The following is a 25,055-nucleotide window of genomic DNA, read 5'->3' as shown; positions in this document are numbered from 1 at the left end:
CTATAATAATCCTATAATACGACGTAATTACATGTTACATGGAAATTATCATGGAAAAGTGACATGGAAAATATCACAAATATGAAGGTTGTAGATATTTCTAAATGCGTAATTAGTTTATTTTATCTTCCCTAAAAAGGATCACTAAAGATCTTCTTAAAGGCAACTGCACCAGCCGGCTGCGGTTGTGAAGGTGCAGCTGAGCCCAAAACACTCGACCCGTTTTCCATCCCGATGTTTTCTCAGTTCCTCTGCTCTGCGCCCTCGGCAGGAAGCCTCCGACGGGCTGAGGGTCCTCTGCGTGAAGCGAGGCCCGCCTGGACGGAGCGAGAAGGGGTCTGTCAGGATGTCGGGGGGTGGGGACACCGAGAGTCAGGACCCTTCCGCCGAGCTTCCCCCCACCCCCCCCCCCCCCCCCCCCCCTCCCCCCAGCTGTGTTTATTCTCACAGCGTCGGGCATTGATGTGAGCCGGTGGTCGTCGGCCCTGTGGGGGGGTCGCGTATCACCACGATAACCCACCATGATGCGGTGGGTTTGTTACCGTACACTCAACTGTTGACTGATCTGGATCAATCTGGAGCTGGGATTCAAGGGCGATATAAAGTGAGCGATATTTTTAAATAAATACAGGGGCAATGAGAACATTTTTATTTTTTGAACACCGCAGAATCCATAAGGTAAATAAGCAACGCTTTCTTTTATTTGGCGGCCGAAACGAATAAACTGCGCCTTCCCAAGGTGTTGATGGGAACAGCAAGTCCATGGATTTAGAAACACCATCTTATTGCTCAGAATACAACAACCAACGTCACCTTTCTGCATAAAACACTCGAGACTGTTCTGGAAGGCCTTCATCGGGTCTTATAGGCTACGATAACGCTAAGAATAATAGACGGATGAATCACTCATTTTGCAAAACACCGCAGTCAAACTGCTTAATAGTGAATACAGCCAGATGTCCTGAGCGCCAAGGAGTTGCCATTGAAGAATGAGGAGGTGGAGGAGGTGGCGGAGATGGAGGATGAGGGATAACGCAACACCGGGCATCATTTGACACTTGGCTGCATCTGGAACAGCTGTTGTGACAGGCATATCAGGGCTTCGCCCCATTTGATTCGTCTCTGTGTACACTGCCGCCTGTCCATATCTGGGGACAGCTAAAACAAGCCGGGATGGCCCGGTTGAGGAGGCGACTAAAGGCGGGTTGAACCAAACCCACTGCAGTTTGTGTTGCGCCTGCCATCGCAGCCAGTAGCACAAATAAACACATAGGCCTACTCAGACACAAGACTCATAATAATTGCATAGTTGCTCATATTTTATTCGGTAGGTCTACATACATTTAAAACTTTCATTGCCTCACGTGGCTGGGAAAATTTCATTTGGCAGAACAAACATATAGCCTACACGAGGCACGTAAACGTAAACACACACACACACACACACACACACACGAACACACGCGCACACACACACACACACACACACACACACACACACACACACACACACACACACACACACACACACACACACACACACACACACACACACACACACACACACGCGCGCGCACAAACAGGAGGCAAGGGTGACCCATGACCTTCAGGGCCAAGGAAGACACTAGTGATAAAGGAGTCCTCCCCCTATTGTGTCGCCTATTCGTGTGCGAGTGGTTCTGCGTGTGTGTTTTGCTCCCTCTATCCATCTATTGACTTCCTAAATGAGCAATTAAGAAGTGATTTACGATGATCGCCAAATCCCCTCCCCCTGCAACCCCTCCGCCGGACCAGCAGGTTGTTGTCCTTCTTATCAGCAGACGTCCGCAGCGACGGGGGCTGGAGTTTGATTTATCAGGGACGGGACGGAAGCGAGCGCACGCCGCGTCCCGTCCCGTCCAGACCGTTAGGAAACCATTGGGATGAGTGAAGTCAGCGGTAGGTAGGTTCACCAAGAACTACAATAACATCGACCGTCCTAAAAGTAGAGGCCTTTTGTGTTAGGTTAACTTACGAATTCCACTCGTGATTTTCAGCCTGCAACTTAAAGGCCAGGTTGTGTTTTATATTAGAAGCCAATGAAGAAAATAATGAATTAGCCTAACTGCAATTTGTAGAACAACTGCAATTAAACATGACGGATAATTGATCGGTTAAAGTAGCAGTAGGCCCTACGTAACATTTCAGATAGCTCGTAGCTTGAAGTTGCCTGGATATACCAATCAGTCAATTCGGATCGATAATGATTTAAATAGCCTAGCTGTATCAATAAAATCACACCCTAACTGATATAAATGCATGTAAAAATGCTAGCCGGCCCGTATATCTCTTTCATTTCATGACCTGTTGTTCATGCCATGATCATTTTGATATAGGCCTATTCATATGCATTAATAGTGTAATGTTAATAGGCTAATTGACCAGGGAACTTGCATTCATAATTTCCACACGAGGTTGAATCTTTATGCATGATACATGTATATTATTTAAAGTTCGATACAAAAGTCATGGTAAATTAAAAAGATTAAATTTCCCTGAATTTACATGGCAAAACATACCTTTTTTTGCCATGCAAATTAATTTTGGATCAAATAATCACAATTTAATTCAGTTAGATGTACTTATGTTTATGCCGAAGATAAATTTAAAATTCACATTGAATCTGAGGTCTCAGAATGTTTCTAATAAACAGCCAATTGGTTGCACAGGCTCAAACCCAGCATAAGTTCCTCTGTATCCTAACAGCCTTATAACCTTTAAAATCAAGAAAGAAATACCCTCTAATAGGGGTTATCCCCCATCCTTGAATGACAATATTGCAAAACAAATGGACGTATAATGAACAGCTTAAACTTTCCACCACACTAAGCATTATGACTTCCCTGAGGCAACTTTCCTGTACAGCATGTCGTTCTTCTCTCATAGCTATACACTGAAGTTAAACGCCTGTGTGCTTTTCCAGACCCCCCACAACTGCAGAAGCACTATGGAACAATTGCATATGAGCTTCCATGATGCAACAGTTATTGATTCAGTCGGTGACAACAAAGATGGCGATAGAATACCTTCTACTTGTTTGGTTTTATCTGGTTAAACGAAAAATTAAATAAGGACCAAACTCAAAATAATCGCTGATTAACTCCCTAAAATAGGTTTTGGAGCAAAATGTAACAGACCTCACATACACACACATTTGACCTGAAGTGCGGACAATAAAGTGCTCCAACAAACAATGCAGACGGTGGTGGTCTGAATGTGAGTCTACTAAACCAACAGGCCTGTGTTCCCCATGTCGGGGCTGTGATTAACCTTGTTTGACAAATACTGCCGGGGTCAGGCAGGAGGGCCGCAGCCGACCTATAGCGCCGTAAGAAAAACAACGCTGGATGACACAGCCGCTCAGCTCCAACTTATGCCTCAAATTCAAGTGCACTGGAGCAAATCTCCCACCAGATAAGCCCAAACAATGGCTTAGGTGCATTCAACGCCAGGCTGTGCTACACAATTGGACAGGCTTATTATAATGCTGACTACTGGCTCGAGAAAAATAGCATGGTGTTTGGCCTTGTGTGAATCAAATGCCAAAACTAGTTTTGTGCTAAAACTTGTTTTATTGATTTTCAGACAAAGTCCAGCCAGTGTCTTATGGATACACAATGATTAATATCAGGGATTGAAAAGTCCAGCTTATTCACATATGTGTTAATTAATGCATTCCTTTGCCCACTATAATGTATAATGCAACACTTACAAAACATAAACAAATTTTGATGAAGGGTACTTGATGTAAAAAAAATAAAAATAAAAAACACATCATCAAAACACCATTGATCAATCAAACAATCAAGTGCTATTCACGCTTAATGACAGGTGATGAAACGCCACAATCCAGTGTCCAATCAAGTAAAGCATTGGTGTTGAAGTAATTAAGGACCCCCCGAAAAAAAGTCAGCCCTTAAAGTTCACCCCCAGGGTACCGAGTCCTCAACCAGTGTCCGCCCCTTCATTGTATATGGACCAGAGGCTGATGCGCTGGTCCTTGGAGCCCGCTGCCAAGAGCCTCTGCCGGGGGTCCTGGTGGTCCGAGAAGGCCACACCGAGCACCATGTCGGCGTGGTGCTGCAGCACTGCAAGCGGCCGCAGCTTCTTCCAGCCGAACACACGCACGCGGTGGTCCCAGCCAGCCGACGCTAGGAGTTTACCGTCTCCACGGATACACAGCTGGGAGACCCCAGGGTTGACCAGAGTCACGGGGTCCGTGAGCTACAACAACAATCACAAAGTGTTAGGTCTGGTTCCCCAACATGGCCACCTCTCGCTCTACTCACAACGCAACAAGTAGATGCATGGAAACATTTCAAATCAATTGCATGCATCTATATGATGAACTTTCAGCAACGTTAGTTGGTGGCGATGCTAGAGTCCTCGATTACCATGAAAATATAATGAAACCATACACTGGGACGCTTCAAAACGGGAAAAAGTTTCTGAATTAAGATCAGAGCATGTTAGAAACAAAAACTTTGAGATTTGTGGACTGGGAGCCAAAATGGAAGCCTTCGTCCGCCAGACCTGGGGACCATAACCACGGACCACCGTCGTCGACCAACAGAAAACATTACAGCGCAGCAGGCCGGCAGCACGCCTCTCGCCGTTCAACTGTTTGGTTTGTAGCGAGAGTGGGGACTGTGTGTGTGTGTGTGTGTGTGTGTGTGTGTGTGTGTGTGTGTGTGGGGGGGGAGGCACGACGGACTTGAATTACCTTTGTCACGCTGAGCGTCAAGGAGAGCGACGGCCCTGGTGAAATGCTTGTTTTGTCGAACGGTTGTTGCCTTAAGCACCTCTGATGTATTGCATATGCACTGATAGGTCTGGTCAGCGGCAGAAGAGACTCGATAAAGACCCCCCCCCCCCCCGATTCCACTGCCTGTGATCTACACTGTTCGTAGGACTGTATCAACCGTTGCAAACGGGCAACATTCTGACACATCATAACTAATGGCGGCAGAAGGCCCCGTTGCCGCGGAGGACATTCCTCTGGGCCTGAAACGTGCTCTTCCTGTGGCCAGGGGATCGCGGCACTTGTGATCAGCGAATAGGACAAGCACATCTGGCTTCGAGAGCCGAAATCAAACTGGACAGCGTAAAATCGACTTCATAAGCGGTGTCCAGGGAGACTAATGGCCCCGTGCAGGAGGAGACGCCAGAGAATTTATCTGCGTGCTCCTGTTCTGCGCTGGAAACCCATCTAGAGCCGGCATGTGGAAGATATAAACCAGGTACCCCGAGAACGAGCGGAGGAAGTGGAATAGAATGGCTGCAGGAGAAAGAGAGCAGGCGGGAATGTCATTGATCAAAATGAGAGAGCAGGAATGTGAATTAAGAACATGCTGTTGTGTTTTCCAATTCTTTATTTTAGTTCTGGGTTTATATTTCTTGGTAAAGCAACCGATCGTCACTAGCGCCGTTTGTGTGAAGCGGCTCATGACTGCTTAGACCGAGGCAGACAGATGCAGCGCTACAAAAGGACATTAGGGGTGAAAGACAGATTGTTTTGAACCCCGATATTACCTCAGGAAGTTGGTATGCCTCGACCTCTCCCCATCTGGTTTGGATTACGGCCTCGGTAATGACGGTTTTAAGTATCTATTTGTGTTTGTTTTGTTTCCCATTGTTTCTGTCAGAGAAAGACATTTATGCAGTAGAAGGGGAAAGTGTAAAGAGAAAATGGGTTGTGACGTAGTAACAGCCATTAGGCAGAGACGGCTGGATAATTGTTAAAACTTTCTCTGCTCTGAGTAGCAGTGGGAGGTGGATAATCTACCACTGGGGGCTTACAATGGCTGGTGTTGGCTTGTACCTTCCAGGGCTAATTTCCTGTAGTAAAAACCAAAAGTGTTCATTAGACTAACGGTTTCCCTGCTACATCTGTCCAAGTCCTGGCCAACAAATGATCCCAATACAGGTTGCTTTGGAAAGTAAAAAATGAAAATCCATCACACGACTTGGGCTACGGCTCGGGTTTCAGAGGAAAATGTGGCTAAAGGACGATGTCAATTCAATTTCCCTAGGGGATAGGGATGAATCCCGATGCTATTGCACGGAACCGTGCTGGTCTGCTAGCACTGCTATTAGCCAGGGCTCAATCCTTAAATGAAATCCATTAGTGCTAACCTGGGAGTTTTTGGCTAGCACTTCCAGACACCACCATTATTCTTTCACTTTGCTCCCTCACCATCAAACTCTCATCATGACCGGCATCCGTCTTAAGAACCCATTCCTTTTTGTTTGTGTCAGGGTGCAGGCTGTCTCTGGCCCAGGCTATAGCCTGCACATGGCCACATGCACACACAAACATACTTGTACATAGACACCTCACACACGGAGACACGCAGTCTAAATCCCAGTATTCCCAGCTGGCAGGAGTCTACGAGAAACGTTCCGCGGGCTTCAACTGATCCAATACAAACTCACACTTGAGATTCTTTTTTTTTTTAAATGTTCCGTCTTTTTCAGTTTCTTGCCAACAGAAAAGTCGTTCAAAGGAAGGCCTCCACTTGGCACATCTCACTCAAAACCCTCTTTTTCTCCCCTCATTCTCAAATATTTGGCACCGATTTTCTGCGTTCACGCTGTTCTATTGAAACGACCCATCAACGCTTACTCACTCGAGCCTGTCGGCCCAGGACAGCCTTTTTTTCTGCAGTGTTTCTGACACACCCCGCACCAGGCTCCGCAGTGGGGAGATTACAGCCTTTTGTCACCTGGCCTGTCAGAGCTTGGCTTTGGCTGACAGGAGATGGACATGTCAGGTGGGTGAGTCTTTCTTTTCAGAGAGAGGTGGGACAAATAAACAAAAAAATAAAAGTTAAGGCCATCATTTCTGACAGCTCAGGAAGGCCTCACAAAAAGTCCCAATTAAAGTCATTCTTCCCTGATCTTCCTTCCCACCGTCTCACCCGACCGTGAAGATTGGCCGACCTCACCGTTTGCTTGCAATAGGTGGAGAAATGAATAATCCAGGGATGATGCCATGCAGGTGATTGGCAGGGGAACATGGTAGGACAGTGAAGGCCTATGCTTTTGCGTTCTGGGAACGACAAGGATCAGAAGCTCCACCTGTACTGAGCTGTCTTCATGTCTCGGAGAAAGGCTTTCAGCCATGCATGGTGTACCCTGCTAATCCCCGTCTCGTTGTCTTTTTTCTCCATTGTGACCCTTTCTCCCTTCACTTAAATCTGGAGGAACCAGTCTCCGCTCATAACAATATGCTGAGCGGTTGCTTAAATATGTGTCTGTCTTTCTTAAAAGCCTTTAAACCCATTTCGACACCCACATCCTTACACTCTTGCACTGACACAAACGTCAGAAATGTGTGCAGGGGGTTGGAGTGTGGGCAGGAGGGAGAGCAGAAGATGTATCCTCTTTGAGGAACAGATAGCAAGGTTGCAGGCTCTCTTAAGATCATCAGGGGCAGATAAAGGGCCCCTGGGAGGCATGTGTAATACATTAAACTGCCATTCCATAGGCTATCAGTCCTTATCAGGGCTTGATAAACTCTCTCTGCAGGCCTTGGCCCCCCAGTAAATCATACGCGCACTGCATTGTGTAGAACTCTGCTTTCCTCCCTTCACCCTGCCTCTGACAGTTCCAGACAGCCCTGCTCTATGCCATGCACAGAGGGAACAGAGTCCACTTTGGCCTAGGGGTATCTGGGTGAGGCAGAGGCATCATGTGGCACCCAGGATTACCGGATGATAGGAATGAATAATGGAAATCATGGGGAATTGCAGCGTCTTGCGACACAATCCCGTTCATTGAAGCAACCATGACAATACCAACAGTGTGCTGCTAGTCCTTACTCCAGAGTGGAGATGACATGATAACAATGAAAGAAAAGGACCTATGAATTTTCTCTCTCAAATCTCATGCAAAGCAATCCCAGGAATAATCAAAAACGAATTGGTATAATTAATGATTATTATTATGATATAATCACATAAAGTCTAAAACTACTACTACTTGTCAAAACTTGTAAAAAAAAATGTAAGTCACAAATTAATTAGCGCACCTAAACCAATTCAAAGAATATAAAGTTAATTGGGTGGAAATGTGATGACAATACTGAGACTCTAAAACATCCGCGCTGTGCTGCTCATAGCCCCCATACTGCTTTACTGAGGCCGCCCGCTGGTAACTACTGTTCCCTCTCGCTGCAGACATGTTTTCTGTTTGGCTTTCGGAGGCCCCGAGGTTTTGATATTTTTATTACCTCTCGCGGGTCGTCTGTCACAGCCCGGCAGGTCCATTCCCACCCCTCTAATACAGCACAAAAATACTTTTGTAGGGGAGGAACTGGGACAGCTGTCTGGACGTCACACCAGGCTGAACTTCAGGATTATTTAAAAGCCCCCGCTGGCTCCGTACACCGAGGCCCACACCCGAACACTGAGCAACCCACCCCCACAGACCACCACCAACTACCCACCCGCCGGCCCCCCCACCTCAACGCTCTTCTTCCCCAATCGTCTTTGTCTCGGATTACACACTCGGTCATATTTCGTTACTTGTGAAAAATAATAAACTCCAACAATCATTGTTATCCTCCGATTTTTCAGCATAGTGGGAGTGCTCTTGCACGTTGTTTTCTCAGATGTGTGTTCGGGCAAAGAAAGGCGAAATAAAATCGAGAAGCGGGGGAGGCTTTGCAAAGATTTCTAATTCAAGCGTTCATTTGTAAAAAGAAGGTTCTGGAAACAATAATACGGGTCCAAGTTCTGTACATCAACTCAGGGTTCCCCTCTCCTGAAGCTGATTCATGGCCGCTGGCTGAGACACGGGGTCACTGCCTTCTGCTCGTGGAATCAACAAAATATATAGTGGCTAATGAGGCGTTGTGACTCATGATGCACTGGCTGTTACGGGAGATGAGGTATGGCGCGCCTCTGACAGGCTATTTGTTGTGTTTGTCTTTGTCATAGGAGCAGACCCGAAGCGGGCTGAAGACGTGCTGGCAATGCATTGGATTCTGACTAAGGTTTCGGGGGTATTCTCAATCTGGTGCGTTATGTAGTGAGTATGGTGAGTATATGTCTATGGGAAAACACAGATGTGTCGGGGGGTAACAATAGAAACGTGTTTGTGTAATAAGTCGGTGCATAATAACCTGTTATTGTTGTTCTTCCTGATTATCACTCAGTGAATGGTTACCACTGTCAAGCTTGTGTGCGTTTGTGTGTGTAGTTTAATGTTTAGTCATTAAGCAGACTTAGAACATTGAGACACCACAACATGCTCAAGATGTCAGGAGCATGTTGGGGTTAGGAGTATAACTCGTTTGTTTTTGGGTGTTGAGGGTAGATATTTATCCCTGCCTTTAAAAATGTCATCCAAATTCAGGTCATGTTCCAAACCTTTCAGACTTACACAGGAACCTCGCTATAGAATCACCGTGCACCCCTCTCACTCACCTGCAGGTTCTTGTTCTGGTCCAGAACCCAGGGCTGGAGGGTCTTGTCCGAGGAACCGGCCACACCCTTCAGTCGCCGCGGGTCGAAGGCGAGGCACATGAGGGGCTCGGGGAGAGTCGCGGAGGCCTGGCTGAGGACGGACCTCTGGGCCACGTCCCACAGCAGCAAAGACCCGTCCTCATAGCCCGCCAACAGGAGCGGCCCGGGGCCCGCGTCTGGCTGGGTGCATTGAAGGAAAGTTGATTTAAGACTCTGAACACTTTATAGGGCTTGAACATCAGAATGCATCATGGGATTTTCTGTTGCCCGATGTAATTTTACATAGTAATGAATCCTATGCTCGTAAACTTCCGAAATGGAGGCAGTCGTGATGTGGTGTCAAGATATACAAGCCCTGTTTTCCATTTCCAACCTAAAAACACACAATATCCAACAACCCAGAAAACAGCCTATGGAGGAAAGAGAAGAGAAGAGGACTGGGGAGTCCTCAGGGAGAAACAAAGACTCAAAAAGAGGTGGAGGGGAAGCGATGGGAAGAGATGGGAGATGAGACTGTGAGACTAACCGCAAGAAGTAAAAAAAGAGCGCAGTCCCAGAAGCTGAGCCGAGCAAGGGTTATCGTTCTGGAAGCTCCCGCCGACACCATGGGGGACACGGAGGGCTCCATTCGTCAGCCTGCCTCTCCCCCCGCCTCCCGCTAGCAGTCCATTACACCGCGTGTCACTTTGCTCCTCATCTGTATCCACTGTCAGCCGACAGGGCTAAGGGCCTGCAGCCGGCTTCCACATCGCTTAAAAGTGTAATGAAAATATCGAAGATAACCTTCCAGCGGTCTGACAATTAAAAGAGACACTTATGTAGGATGTCTCTCTCTCCGTCTCTCTCTCTCCCCCCCCCCCCCCCTCTCACTCATTGCGTCTCTCCCACCGCAAGAGCCCCCCCCCCCCCCCCTACTTCCCCCCCCCTCTTTGGATGGAGAGCCGTGCACAGACACAGATAACCTCTGGGCATCTGCGCTGTCTCTGGCTTCCTCTACGTCACCTGGCAAGAAAGAGAGAGGAGCTGTGAGGGGAGGAATGGCCGAGGGCCTGTAAATCATGCTGGCGAATGAGAACGTAAAGGTGAGCTTATACAAGCTGCATCGCTTCATATGTCACGGCTGATGTGTGGGTGGGGGTTGGAATATGGTGGTGTGTTTGTGTCGGGGGGGGGGGGGTGGGGGTATGGTCTAGGTAGTAAGAAAAACAAACAAGGAGTAAAAGCAAGCAGGGAAGGAGGGAAGATGGAATGATATGGGATGGGCAGGGCTGCCTACAGGGGCGGTGGAGTCCACTCTGCTGCCAATATTCCCACCATTATTCCTCCTCTTGGTATGCAGTAGACCTGGCCTTGTGTTGCGTCAACACCACCCCGGCCTCGGGGGATATACCACTGATCACTACAGCTACCAATTAACTGAGCACCTCTGAGCAACCATTTGCATTGCCTAGCAAGCGGAGCAACACAGGTTTGGTTTCTGTTTTGAAGGTATTAAATATCTACGATCAACTGCTACGCCTCGCCTCCAACATAATTCAATGTACTCCGGTCCTTGAGAAGTACTGTAGATGCTGCCACGGGCCCTGTTTGCCCTGAGAAGCTGTAACCGAGGAGGTGAAGAGATGATTTCCATATGTGTGCTGTGACTGCCACGGTTTCATCCATCCTCAAGTCTTCTTCTAATTGTACGCCATCCCTTTTGCAGGTCTTCCGTCGTCGCTGAATAAATGATAGACAGAGCCCTTGTATGTATTCCGTACAAACACACAAGGCGCGGGATGAACGTTAAGATTGTGAAAACAAATAGAAGGACCCAGTCGAATGCGGAGGCCCGTGCCTGCCGGCGAGAGGCAGGCCCAGGCGTTCCAGGCCAGAGGGCTCACCGTGGCCCTTTGCACTTCACATAAGTGTAGGACCTCCGTGATTGATCATGTCAGGGTTCGGAGGTCGGGGAACCCTGAGTAGACACCTAATTCATTATATCCTCCATAGGGCCCTTCTACGAGAGGGCTCTCTACTGGAGAGGGGGGGGGGGGGGGGGGGTGTGGGAGGAGATCCATCACTCAAGAAGACCAGCAGCTGGCTGAACGGTTGGACGGACAGGGAAAGAGCAGGGGAAGAGGTGGTGCCGAGATGGTGGGACGGTAGAAAAGAGGGGCTTCCTCGAACTCATTACGAACTGGACTTAACGGAACCACAGGAAGGACAGGAAAGAGGGTCTTCTTTTGAGATGCAGTCAGCGACATGTCTGCACATCAGGAACCCATCGTGGGCGTCGCTCAGCCCTGGTCTGCCCTGATGATGTCATGGCTGCGTGTTATTGTTATTTATTTATTTATTGCATTTTTTGAGAGGCGATGAACTGAGAGTGATGGATATCTGCATAGGAACATTTCCTTCTTCCCCACTAGCCTCCGTTCACTTTTAAAAGCCTCGCACATCATATATCAACTACTGTCCCCCAAGGCCCAGCATGCGCACGCACACACACACATACACACACACACACACACTCAGTGGAGGCCTCCACATATGGATGCACTTTCTTCCTTCAGTGTCTGTCCTATCACTCACCACTCCCAGCCAATCAAATCACAGAGATCAGACAACAAGCTCACTCACCCTATGGATGCAGTGGAAAGAGACACATGGATCTTTAAGTCCGACAAGGTTCTCTGAAGTAGAAAATAATAGTTTATCTTTCTATGCTTATAGCTAATTTCCCCCCAAAGGTTGTGTCGAAAGTGTTTGAAGACAAGAGAGAGCGATCAGCTGGATGAAAATGATCACAGAAGGTTTGCAGGTACCAAGGGTAGAAGATGTGAGCAAGAAAGGTGACGGGGAATGGGGAGGAAGACAGAGGGAAAGAGAAGAGGGGAAAGTGAGCTGGCAGTGAAAGTAGAAAAAACGGTTGGCTGTCTCTCCCTAGGGTGTGTCACGGTGAGGAAACAGTTGGGAGTTGATAACAAACACCAGACGAACTTCACCAATTTTTTTAGGACTGATAGGAAAACGTGACAATTATGTTCAACCTGTGTGAGCATGTAGCAACACGTTGCGTATCCTTGGTTACGCACACACACACACAGACACTTAGGTAAGTATATATATCACACACATATATCCAGTCGCATGACAGTTTTATAGGCCTCACTCCGCTGTGTCACAGCAGCAGTAGCTGAACCCAAAGTGATTTAGCGTCACATGGCTTTGAGGTAAAAAGCGCCCTGCCTGCACTGTAACACTCGTACAACTTTATTGATAATTATGTTTCCAGGTAGTCTGCGAAGAACTCGTATCGGATCATAAATCAACTTGATGAAAGGAAACAACTTAGGGTTGCAACTCGGAAATACACGTCAAGGAGGAAAGATAATACATGGCAACAGGCCGCGTGTGTCGGTATGTGCAGCTAGGCTCTGCAGAACGTCAGCATGTCAGAGCGCCACTGCCACGCAAGCGCTCGCCGAGCTGTAAACAAACACAACCCAGGGGTCCTGAAATAGCTGTCTGTTTAAATGCCTGTTTCGCTTAATAGCGAATTTGCCTCCCAGGGGGGAAATTACCACCAGTGGGTTTGTTTGTAATTCAACAAAATGCAATGCTAAAGAAAGTCATGTGCATGACCTCTAAGAACTGCAAAACCAGCCCAGCCCCCCCCATCTCAAATTATTCCAAATGCAAATGCAAACAGCACCAGACAATGGGTTACAAATTAACTGTGAAAATAATTACATGTCTCATTATTGGCAGGGAAATTTAAACGTTGGGACAGCCGTTGAGAAACAGAGACGTTGCGTATCGTAGCCCGGGCCGGGTGTGCAGCTGCAGGCTGATATATGTTAGCTTCAACCCCCCCGGACCTTCCAAAAACGCTCTAATTACAGTGTTGGGGCCTTCTGCAAGTTGAGAAAAATGTACGGAAAAAGAGGAAGAAAAAAATAACCTGTGACGAGTTGGCAGTGATAAATCGAACTGAATTAGCATCTCTTGCTAGCCGTGTTGACAAGCGTGTTACTATGCGTTAGTGTGCAACGGCTCGGAGTAAGGGAGCAATCAGCAGATCATTTTAACTTTTTAAAAATAATCAATATCAAATATCTACTATATCTACTATATTCTTAGAGATCAATCCTTATGGTCAATGGCTACATAAATATTTAAATTATGGTGGCATATCACTGAAAAAACATCCAATCCAAAAAGCACATAACTAATATGTGCACACAAATTATTATTGCAAGAGCTTTTAATGCAGACTTTTAATGCTTGTGAGATCAATAATAAACCTGAGAGGAGAAATCATCAACTGATGATTACACAACTGCCACCCCCGTGGGCAGAAGGGCCCCACTCTCTCACAGTCTCTCTGCTTGCGCGTGTAATTTTCTTTTTTGCCATAAGTAGGCGGAGCCAGCCAAGGCCATTGCAACACTGGCCATCGTAACCCCTAAACAAGGTTTGTTGCTCTAACCTTTAGACCACATGATCTCATAGTCATACGTTTTGTAAACAACTGCACGGTGTCTGAGGGGTAACACTGCGCCTTATTGTTCTCCAATGTTCTGAGAGGTCAGCTCCTGAGCAGACTTGGTTAATTGGGAACTGGCTTGATGTACCCTAATAAATGGTCTACGGTCTTCAAGAGGTAGTTGGACTTGTCTGGCAACATGTAACCAACCAGAAAATGCATTCTTGCAGAAAATGTGTCGTGCCGTTGAAAATATGTTTAATAAAGCTACACAGCTTAGGACGTAAAGAAATGAATAGAAACGGGGTCGCTACACAAAAAAACCTGATACTTAACAAGTATATTTTCCAATCATTGAAGAATTGCAACTCCAGTGAAACAGTGAAAGTGTTACAAGAAGAATTTTAACACTTTAAGCTTTATATTGTGTTTCTAGGCCAATTATTGACGTTGTAAGGCTCCACTACGTCCTAAATGTTTAACTTTTGTAATAGTCATCTTGGCCAATGAGAGAAAATGAGCCCCAACTGAAAATATAAGAAACAGGTAAAGAAAAAAAACTTGAATCTCAACAAGTGTAAGTGATAACGGCTATCTCTGTTTGTACTTAAGATCAAGTGTGATGATTTACATTAGCATGTAAATCAACAATATTAAAATTTGTAATAGAGTCTCTAGGTGAAACATAGTGGAAGAAGTGAGGTGCCAATATATATATATATAATTATATGCTCGTGCTTATTTCTAAGCACGAGCAAAGAAATACTGCGCACGGTGCAGTAAAAGTACTCACAATCTGCAAGGATATGTTTGTTGTGTGGGATTTTGGCAGAGATATAGAGCCATACAAACGAAATTCCCAACTAGGGAATGATAAGAACTATAATTAGCTTCTAAGATCATATCAGAGAAGATTGGACATACCTGCCACAGTTGGAGACACATGACCATCCCCAGCTTGGCCCTGGGAAGCAGCGAGCACACCAGAGTCTTCCCGGGCAATGCAAATATCTTGATCTGTAAGGAGGAGATAAAAAGGGCTTAAAGCAAACGCATTCAAACCACATCTCAACCAACAGAGGGTCTTGTTATGTGTTCAGCCTATGCTGCCGGCAGTCAACGACAATTCTTTTTAATTTTTTTAATACTGCTATTTAGTCATTTAGGTGACGATATTATCTAAAGCACCTTACAGTGAATTCAGAAACCTTTACTTAAGGACCAAGTAGAGGTTATGCATTTTGCTATAAGGATGCGTACCGGCAGGTTGTGTACCTTTGGGATCAAACCCAGTATCCTTTCGTCCAAAAACCCTAGCCACTACACTATTCTATAAAGTACCCTTTATTACCATTTATCTGTATTACTATTTGCTGCCAGTTAAATTGAAGCTGCCAAATTAATTTTAATTCAAAGTTGGCCTTCCCTTGAATTGCAACTCGGCCACACAAATTGTGGTTGCATTAGAACATTTCGCACACAATTGATATCCTAACTCTGGATTTCTTTGTGTGTTTAGCCGAGAAGCGCAACCCGATTCTGTGAGTCTGGGTGGGGACCTTAGTCTGGCTGACGGGAGCCTGCGAGCACAACCTACAGCGCTATCCATCAGGGGCTGGCCGGTCGGGCCTGTCTATAATAAATCCAGCTAAACCCTGACCCAGCGGCGTGTTTAACACTGCACTTCTCCACGCACACTGGCACCCCTCCCGCCACGCACACACACACATACTAATGAAAGCCTTTGATGGACTGTATGCCTGCAAGTGTATTCCGGAGCACATGTGCACACACACACACACACACACGCACGCACGCACACACACACACAAACACACACACACACACACGTGGCCTTGCTGGCAACCCCGATACGGATTCCCTTCGGGGGAAGGGGGAAACCACGCTAGAGGATGCACGTATTCATCCTCATCAGGTGGCCGCTAATAGAGCGTCGCTGTGCGGAAGCCATCTGTGTGTTAGCGCGCAGCTCCATCTCAGCCCCGTGTTTACCAGGCCGGGGCTAGGAGCAGCCTGCGCCTCAGGTGGTAGGCGCTTCATGTGTGGCATCGCGTCGCTCGTAAACACTATTAATTAATGTCTCCCCCTTGGCTGCCGACTCCCCAGCGCCCCATGTGAGCAGTAAACAGCGAAGAGGGAAAAAACATGGAAATGGATAAGCAGGGATTTTATAGTCGAGATTTACGCCCTTTTACTTAGTAGCTAGTTTCATGTGTGGTTTGTTGCAAATGTGCTCCAGCATTCATGTTTCGAAATTGCTTGTCCTTGTCTGAATAGCTTGTCCGTTTTGCAGTACAGAGTATGCAGAGAACAGAGCTGTACTAATGTCGATCCAACCATTTATTTTTAACCCTTTTCTTAGTAGTATTCCACAATACTATTTACCACGTTATCACCATTTAACAAACACCAATTGTGGCTTAGTGGACTGGCAATGACCCGACGTCTGCCTGACCCATAAGCATATCAAATAATTGTATTTTATATCGCTTTCTGTTGCCAATAACTGCATGTGTAGAATACCATGTGTAAGGAATCGTGTATGAGGCCTGCAAGAGACAAAAAGACGGATCTCTTGCAAGTGTTTCGGACGGTGTAATGCATCTGCCTTTGAGCAAGTGCATGTGTCTGTGTGTGTGTGTTTGTGTGTGTGTCTCTATCGGGACAATGGCATTATTGAGATGCAGGGAATGGCAGGCGCCCAGAAGCCTGGCCATGCCGAGCGGAGTTAGCGAGGGTGCGTTTGCCTGGATCAGATGTCCTCTCTGGTCCCCTTTCAAGTGTTGCTCCTCAACAGAAGAGCTAGTAACATGAATCTGGACGGAATAAGTGATGGCTGTATTGTCCTCAACCCCCCATGCCCCTCCACCAAACAATTTACCTTCAGACCAGAGCGGGTCATTAGTTTCATTCACCTGGTAAAGTGGTCCGATGGACACTAACCCAGCAGTCAAAGCAGCAACTTTACCAGCCACGGTGGTTTCGATTACTAGCGAGGACATCAATGCACCCGTTTACAATAGCGTCAGAGAATGCTAATACAAAGTACTCGGTTAAAGGAGAAATCCGGTGTAAAATGGATCTGGGATATGTTTAGTATGATAACAAGTTGGAATGTTCGTTTGGGAGCAAAAAAGCGCGTATAGACGCATTCTTAAGTTGGCTTTTTTTTTGCAGATTCTACCAAAACGCTATAAACTTGGAACGATCGGGGCATGTGTTATGGTAAAAACTATATCGTTTTTTAAACCACTTAAAAGGCTAGAAGTATAATAAGGGTCTTAACATCCAAAACATTATTATTATACTACCAAAGAAGTGTCGGGCTACTTCTAGCCTTTAAGTGGTTTAAAATAGCGATTTAGTTCTTGGCATAACACATGCCCCAGTTGTTTGAAGTTTATAGCGTTTTGATAGAATCGGCTAAAAACAGCCAACTGAAGAATGCGTCTATACGCGCTTTTTTGCTCCAAAACGAACATTCCAACACGTTATCATACCAAATATATCCCAAATCCAATTACACCGGATTTCTCCTTTAAGATGCAGAGAGAGGGTTGAAGAGCAGGCCTTTATTTCTTCTATGTCTAATTTGCATTTTATCAAGACCTGGGCATGTGAGTGCACAGCAATGCCGAAAATGTAGGCGTGCAGGCCATGCAAGAGTGCAAACTTAGGATGTATGGCGAAGGGTGCTTCACTTCTGATCTAAGGGTCATGATCAGTTATGACCACTGTGTGCGCTGACCAGTGGTTGTATAAGGGTTGACCGGTTACTGTGTGTGTTGGCCAGTGACTTCAGATGACCTGTAGTGTGTGCTGCGGTCTTAAAACGTGAGGCCTATCAAACAAAGCATTCGATAAGAACAAGTCTTTCTCGTTGAGTTCTTTTCACAGATGTGATCAGCATATGATTCAGGCCCCTTGCACACGGAGCCGTTTTTTTGGTCAAACCGCACAAGTCTTGTGCGTTTCGGCCGACCGTCCAGACGGAGCCGGCGAATCCGGTGCCCGAAACCGCACATTTGTGAAACCACGTCCGAAGGTGGTTTCAAATCTATCCGGACCTATGCGGTTTCGTGTTAGGATTCGTTTGGACGCCTGAAACGCAAACGATGACGTCATCGCCCTACCCCTTGACCTTCTAGCCAATGACCACTTAAGCCCGCGGCGTCTCAGAACTCACAACAACAATGATGGCGGACTACATGCTTGTGATGATTCTGCAGTAGATAATGTCCCATGTTGGGTTGCTAGGGCAATATTTAATGAGAATCCGCGACCAAAATTAGCGAAAAAGGATTACGGACGGACAAATACACCAAATCTATTTAGATCAATCTTCGTAGAAGTGCTGTTCGTGTTACTGGTTCTTCTCGGACTGTATGTTTGTAAACAACTGGCAGCCTTTATGCGCATGCTCGCCTCTTCCTCTTCTTTTTCTTCTGGATTTCTGTAGCAGTAGCATTATGGGCCTGGAATGTGTACTACAGCGTTTCTACAGATCGATGCGGTTTCGCAATGACTCCTTCCTTACGGAGTCATTGCTTAAAACGAAACCGGATCGTTACGCCCGTTTCGGCTCTGTGTGCCTGGGTCCTCAGTCTTTTATTTACATTTCTTACCTAATAGAAACGAAATTCCTACTAAGAATTCAAATTCAACCTTGCTGAATTTGCATATCAATATGCTTTGACAATTGAACGAGACATGACCGATGACAGAGGATGACATAATTCACAGACTCAGAAAGCTAGTGTTGGCAAGCCAGGTCAAGTCATGACGGGTCTGACTGTTACAACCAGTTTACCCAGCTGCCAACAGAATAGCCTGTGTGTGTGTGTGTGTGTGTGTGTGTGTGTGTGTGTGTGTGTGTGTGTGTGTGTGTGTGTGTGTGTGTGTGTGTGTGTGCGCGCGCGCGCGTGCGCGCGCGCGTGCGTGGGAGGAAGTTCTTCCATACCACTACTCTACCAAATGGGGGTTCGAACCATCAACCTCAAGGGTTCGGAAGAGAGGGTCACCCCGGAGGACACCCTTCACGCTACACATGCGTGTGTATGCGTGTGCACGTACCTCCTCAGTCTGCTCCCCGGGGCAGGCCAGCAGCCAGGCTCCCTGGCCCGTCTCCAGCGTGGAGCACTGGCAGAAGCCCACGCTGCCCGTCCATAGCGACTCGGAGACCTCCGCACGGCCCTCGCTCAGGTCCCACAGACACACACGCATGTCCCGCCCCTGACTGGATGCCCGCCAATAGGAGGAGAGAAGCGGGGAGAGATTGGAGGGAAAAACTAATCAAAAATAAATTGAGGAGTGAGTGTGGAGGCATAATGGAGGCAAGCTTTCATCGGAAGTCCTCTAGCATTCTGGACTGTAAATCCTTTATTTATGTGACTTAGGGGACCTTAATTTATCCCTCATCTCAATGTTAAGACATTATGAGCATTAGGTGTTAGCAAATTGATGATGATGGTGATGAAGAGCTCTCTACAAAAGAGTGAATCCACCTCTCAGGAAGGAAGGGAGATCAGTAATGAAATAACAGCGAGTTGTAGTCACCTGAGCAGAGCCCCTGTGGACTGCAGTGTGCTGACCCAGATGACGGAGCTCCCGGAGTGGCCATCCAGAACCGTCTCCGCCCGCCGGGAGTCCAGGTTCCACACGTGGATCGACCCCTTGCCTGACCTACAAGGCAAACAATGGAGAATGTTTAAAGAATGATGGTATTGTTGACAATGTGTCCTGATCAAGGCTAAGGGCGTATTTGTTCTACACTACAAATACTACAGCAGCAGAATTGGCAGCAGTAGGTACACACACGTAGCGACACATGCATTGCACACACACTCACTTTACTTAATGGTGTCTACATGTTGTTTACTTAAAGTCAGTCTCCCTGTGTGTGTGTGTGTGTGTGTGTTTTTTGTCTAACCCAGAGTACAGGAGTGGCTGAGTCCCCTGCTGGCAACTGAAGTGCAGGGTATTGAGGGGTGCCGCAGCCCCCCTAAGAGTGTAGATGGGGGTCGGGGAGGGACGCGACATCATGTGATCACTGGTGCCATCAGTCTTCTTCCTAGGAGAGAAAACGTAAACTTTCACACCACAGGCAATTATTCAAATGTGATAATTGCAAGTATGGGTCTACATCGCGTGCTTCTTTGTATTCATTGTTTGCACTGTTGTCTGTCGTTTGTAGATCTTGCGTAGTTGCTGTCAAAACATTTCCAAAGTCGACTCTTTCTAAACGTTTTCTGTTCTCAGTAAATCAAAAAAGGCACATATTGTATTTTCACAGGTGTATCCCTTAAAGCCCTTATTACCATAGTGTTGCTTTCAGCACATCTCATCTATGGAGTGAGTATCTCCAACCCCCATGGCTGTATGGGTGCAGTAGTTGGCTGCAGATCCACTGTTTCTGCGCCCTCTACATCCTTTGTACTGTGATAACACCTCTTCCACTCAATACATCATAAATCACCAGATCAGCAACCCTGTAATTACAGTGAACAGACGTGGGACTACAGCCTTCCCCCTCCGTCAGTCTCTGAACTGCACGGTTGCTTCCCGGGGCGAAAAACAAGCAAGCGATATGAAGCTTTTTAATGTCTTCTGCAGGTAGGCCACGAGTACGGTGAGCCGGTGAGCGGAGCGGATGCGTCGGCTTCAGATCACGGAACAACGTCGGGAGCGTCTCCTGGTGATCCGGCAGTTTGAAAGAATGTAAATAGCCGACAAAGCAGACCGATGGAACGAAAGAGGATCCGGGTAGAGAGGGACAGAGCGAGAGAGGTGAGCCGATACCAGCCACGTGTGCGTGTGTGTGCGTGTGTGTGCGCGTGCGTGTGTGTGTGTGTTCCAGGTAGGTCAGTCTGAAGAAGATGAGGGATACCTGCTGAGCCGTGGCCTGTTGACCCCCCCCGCCAGGCCTCCCTGCCTTGCCTTACTCTTACTCACCGTGACCTTTGCCCCCGGGCGACTGGCACACGCTGAAACCCGAGTGCGAGGCATTCGAGAGCGGCTCATTTTGGGAGGTTAGCGGTTAAATTGTGCATGTGAATCTGCCGACCGCGCAGACAGACTCCTCCGGCCAACCTTCCTAATTAAGGGCCGAGCGCCACATTCTTCTGCCTCACAATGAGAGCAGTCATCCCCCGAGACGCTGCTACGCCGCCGCCGCCACAGGCCAGCAAACACCGTAATATGGAGGGCTTCAGACACATTAAGAATAGGTATTATTATCCGTCTTATTGAATATAACGGCCCTCCAAGGCTTCTGGTGATGGGGAACACGCTAATTTTGATCCAGACCCCAACCTTTGGGGTAAAGCTTTGTTAAGTGGCACTGTGTGGACAATGTGTTTCGGGGCTCACTCTGCAACAGAGGAGAATGGTATGTGCATACATTAATTAGGTATATTGATTATAAGTGTGTGCATTTAGACGTCTCATCTGTCCGAGATGCAATATAACATAAAGGAAGTGCCACCACAACATTCAACTGACAAAATGGAACCGCTGTATTTAACTGATCCACTGGACTTAGACATTCATAAGCTACCAAAAGGTTGTATTCTCGACTTGAAGTCCTGATATTATCCACTTGTAGAACTCAGAGTTTAAGATTCCCCAAAAATCTTGGATGAATTTCAATCAATAAAACCAGATTGGATGAGTTTCCCCATACCTCGTGAACAAAGAGCAACCTGACATGTCCATCAGACCGGACATGAACCAATAATCCTCTTGGGCTGTGTAGTTATGAAGTATGACAAAAATGGCAAAGGACAACAAAAAAAAAGACTGCATTGTTTCGTGAGGGTCCACTCGCTAAGCCTACCTGTGCATGGGTGGGTTGACTGCATTCCCTACTGTGTGTGTGTGTGTGTGTGTGTGTGTGTGTGTGTGTGTGTGTGTGTGTGTGTGTGTGTGTGTGTGTGTGTGTGTGTGTGTGTGTGTGTGTGTGGGAGTCCCACCATGATAACAGGTGGATTAGGGTTTTCTCATTGTCTTGTATCAGAGCCGCGGACACTTAGCTATGTCTGGACCAAGCCGTTTCCTTGTACTGGGCCTTGAGAACATTCCACCATTCCAGCCATGCTCGCTCACGCTCGCTCTCGCTTTCTCTCTCTCTCTCTCTCTCCCTCTCTCTCTCCCTCCCTCTTGAGTGCTGGAGGATGTCACACTGAGAAGGAAGCTGGTGACACCAAGAGGAGGGGGTCTTGGGGGGACTGTCACCATGTCGGGCTCAGGCTGGGGCATGGCGACGCCAGCCAAACAGGACACTTTTTAAACAATTCAATGGTATGACTTCCCCCTGAGCATTATCTATCCATGCCTCTTATTTTTCTCCGGCATCAGCATTTTCTCCAGCCCGCTCTGCCACCCACTAAACAATAGAGCTGCTGCCCGCCTGCCAGTCCCTAGCCCAAATACAAACATGCCGAACGGCCGAAGTAGCTGGTGGGGCTGTTGGCGGTGGGGGACACTTCTGGTGGCAGGATGTCAGTCAAAGCTATGCACAAAAGGAACCTCAATTGTTTCACTGCCAACCCTGAAAGAGCCGGCAATTCAAACAAACCAGTGCAACCAGCCGGTTGCCTGTCAGCTGTGAAGATCTTAACGTCAAAACACACGACAAGCCTGATACCACACACTGCTGAAGGCTGAGCTCTTGTGCTACAGTCTGGTTTCATAGTCTCGCTACATAGGCTGGTGAAAAACCCTATTGTGATTAAGCAATATTCGTAGTTTAATTTCAGGATAATTCAACTCATGCAACTGCGCTTATTTAAAAGTTTCAAAAATCACAAATAAATCTCGGTTATGACCAACAGGTCTCAGAGTTCTGATTAAAGCCGTGTGCTGCAGACATAGGAGATAGAAAATCTGGCTGGCTAGTTAATACACCTGAGCGAGGAGCCTGGGAGCCAGTGGGCAGGGGTCTGGGACAACTGGGGCTCCTGCTGGCCCTCTCACAGATAAGACAGCTCATGGTAATCTGACTCTAAGTCCCTGGATAAAGGCAGTTTGTCTCTTCTTGGGGCTGTCTGTCCACACCTGCTGGGTAATTAGGCCTAATTATGAGAGAGAGGTCCGCTTCCCCTTCATGTTATTAAATAAGAGCCAGTCTCGCCCGCCAGCCATCTCTCAGCACCGGCAAGGGGCTGGCGACCTTCAGATCAAACGCAGCCACCATCTCCCCGTTACACACACACACCCCTCGTTTCGCTGCCTTGCTTCACATACACTGGCTTTAGGGAGGGCAGGTTTGGAAGCACCACACGTTATCATATGGGGCTTCAAAGTTGGCTGGGGGGGAGGGGGGTCAGGGGGAATCCTGTCCAAATTCCTCTACTGATGCTGTGAAGCTGATATCATGTGATCAGCAAGTACCAACCCAAGTACCCCCCCCCCCCCCCGCCCCCCCCCCATCATATTCTCCCATTCATAAATAAAAGTGAGACAGGATCAGGGAGGGGAGGGGTGCTGATCACAGGGAGGGGTTTTAATAGATGCTGGATAATGCCCGTCTTCACCGGAGCCATTATGGAGCCATGGGACCCTGAGATCCCCATCCCTGATATCCTCATTGTCAAATATGAGATTTGAGCTGCGTGATGAAAAACTGAAAGTAGCTTACACATACCTGGAGACCAATGCCGTCTACATCAGGCTAGCAGTAGCGTGCCTAGCCTTGGATATTAGTTCATCAAGCCAAAAATGTAGTCTAATATTTGAGGCAACTTCAGTGCCACTGACTGAGGAAAATAATGAGTTTAATGTCTCAAAAGAGGTGGGTTTATCATGCTTTCGTTAGCTTGTGGTTATGCTTTTGGTTGGATCCGTTATCTCTGAGGGGGAAGTACTTCCATGGGGGGGGGGGGGGGGGGGGGGGGGCTTGTCCTTTAACCAATATAAATGCCATATTGTCCTGCCTTCCCCTGCCCCACAAATACAGGTCATCCCCAGAATGAAACAAATGCGTTGAATAGAACGCCCAGTCCATTATAAGAAGTCTGTTTAGATAAACAGCAAAGGAAGTGTCACACCCTTTATTGTGTGACAGAGCGGCCGGTTTCTTTGGGGAGCATTGGGATGTCGTTGTTGTTAGGCGGAATCTCGACTGGACAAACAAGCCAGCAAAAGATAGAGGCAGAAGTCAGACACAAGTGCACCCACACCCACTGTCACTCACGTTGGCAGTGAGCGGTGAGGGGTGGCATTGTTTGGGTCAATAGCGTGAATGCTGTGCAGGGGCCACTGCAGATAAGGACTAAATAACTTGTGGGTCCCCATTGAAGCAAGCAGTGATGGAGGACCATGTCAGCAGCAGTGTCTAGTGGTTTAAGGGAGGTCCTGACTACGGAGGTCAGGTACTGGGGGTGCTTATCTGTTTGTATTATCACCCATTTCCTCTAGAAGGTGATTTACCGGCTGGCTAGAATAGAGGGACATAAGGGTCCTGACAGCACCGCTGACACACGGCGTCAACGATACACTCCGTGGTTGATCGGAAGTGGATAGGTGAAGCATTGTGACAATGACACAAACGTTGAGGTAGACATGGATTTAAGATGTAATTTAGAACCCAAACATTGAGAAAATTAGAGCCTTCGTTCATTCAATTCAATCCCGTTTCAATATAGGCGCCCAGCAAAGACAATGCGACTACATTTGTTGCCGTTTCTCTCACTCCTATAGGCTAACGAACGTTACTAAATCCAACCACACTGAAGAAGGCGACACGACATCTGAAAAAAAAATCAACAAAAAATCCATCGGTACTTAATAGTACCAGCTCAAACATATTGAGCTGGTCCTATTAGCTTGGCCAGCTACACCAAACCAACTCTTCCAGCGCGGGAAAATGCATTGCGCTGTCATTCTATAGTAATGAAAGCCGTTGGATGACTTTGAGCAAATTTCTCCAAACGACTCGTGAGTAATTCATTAAAGTTTGACAGGAGTCAGAAAGCTGAAATACCTTGGCAGACGTGCGGTGAAACCAAAATATGCGCCGTTGAACTTGAAGGACCCTTATTTTCAGATTAGCTGCC

At 47.2% G+C, this 25,055-nt stretch overlaps 1 protein-coding gene across 1 annotated transcript; it reads right to left on the bottom strand.

Annotated features, from left to right (window-relative positions):
* Window positions 1–3,591: 3,591 nt before the first annotated feature.
* gnb1l (guanine nucleotide binding protein (G protein), beta polypeptide 1-like) lies at window positions 3,592–25,050 on the bottom strand. Its single transcript, XM_030357646.1, has 7 exons — window positions 24,983–25,050; window positions 19,931–20,071; window positions 19,558–19,683; window positions 19,075–19,237; window positions 14,905–14,997; window positions 9,471–9,689; window positions 3,592–4,263 (listed from the first exon to the last, which is right to left on the bottom strand). The coding sequence occupies exons 2-7, from the start codon at window positions 20,041–20,043 to the stop codon at window positions 3,985–3,987; spliced, it is 993 nt and encodes a 330-aa protein (XP_030213506.1). The 5' UTR covers window positions 20,044–20,071; window positions 24,983–25,050; the 3' UTR covers window positions 3,592–3,984.
* Between the last annotated feature and the right edge of the window lie 5 nt (window positions 25,051–25,055).

The sequence above is a fragment of the Gadus morhua genome, chromosome 6 (genome assembly GCF_902167405.1).
Source record: "Gadus morhua chromosome 6, gadMor3.0, whole genome shotgun sequence".
In the NCBI taxonomy this organism is placed as follows: domain Eukaryota; kingdom Metazoa; phylum Chordata; class Actinopteri; order Gadiformes; family Gadidae; genus Gadus; species Gadus morhua.
Note: the sequence above shows the minus strand (reverse complement) of the source record. Positions and strands in the feature narration are given on the sequence as shown.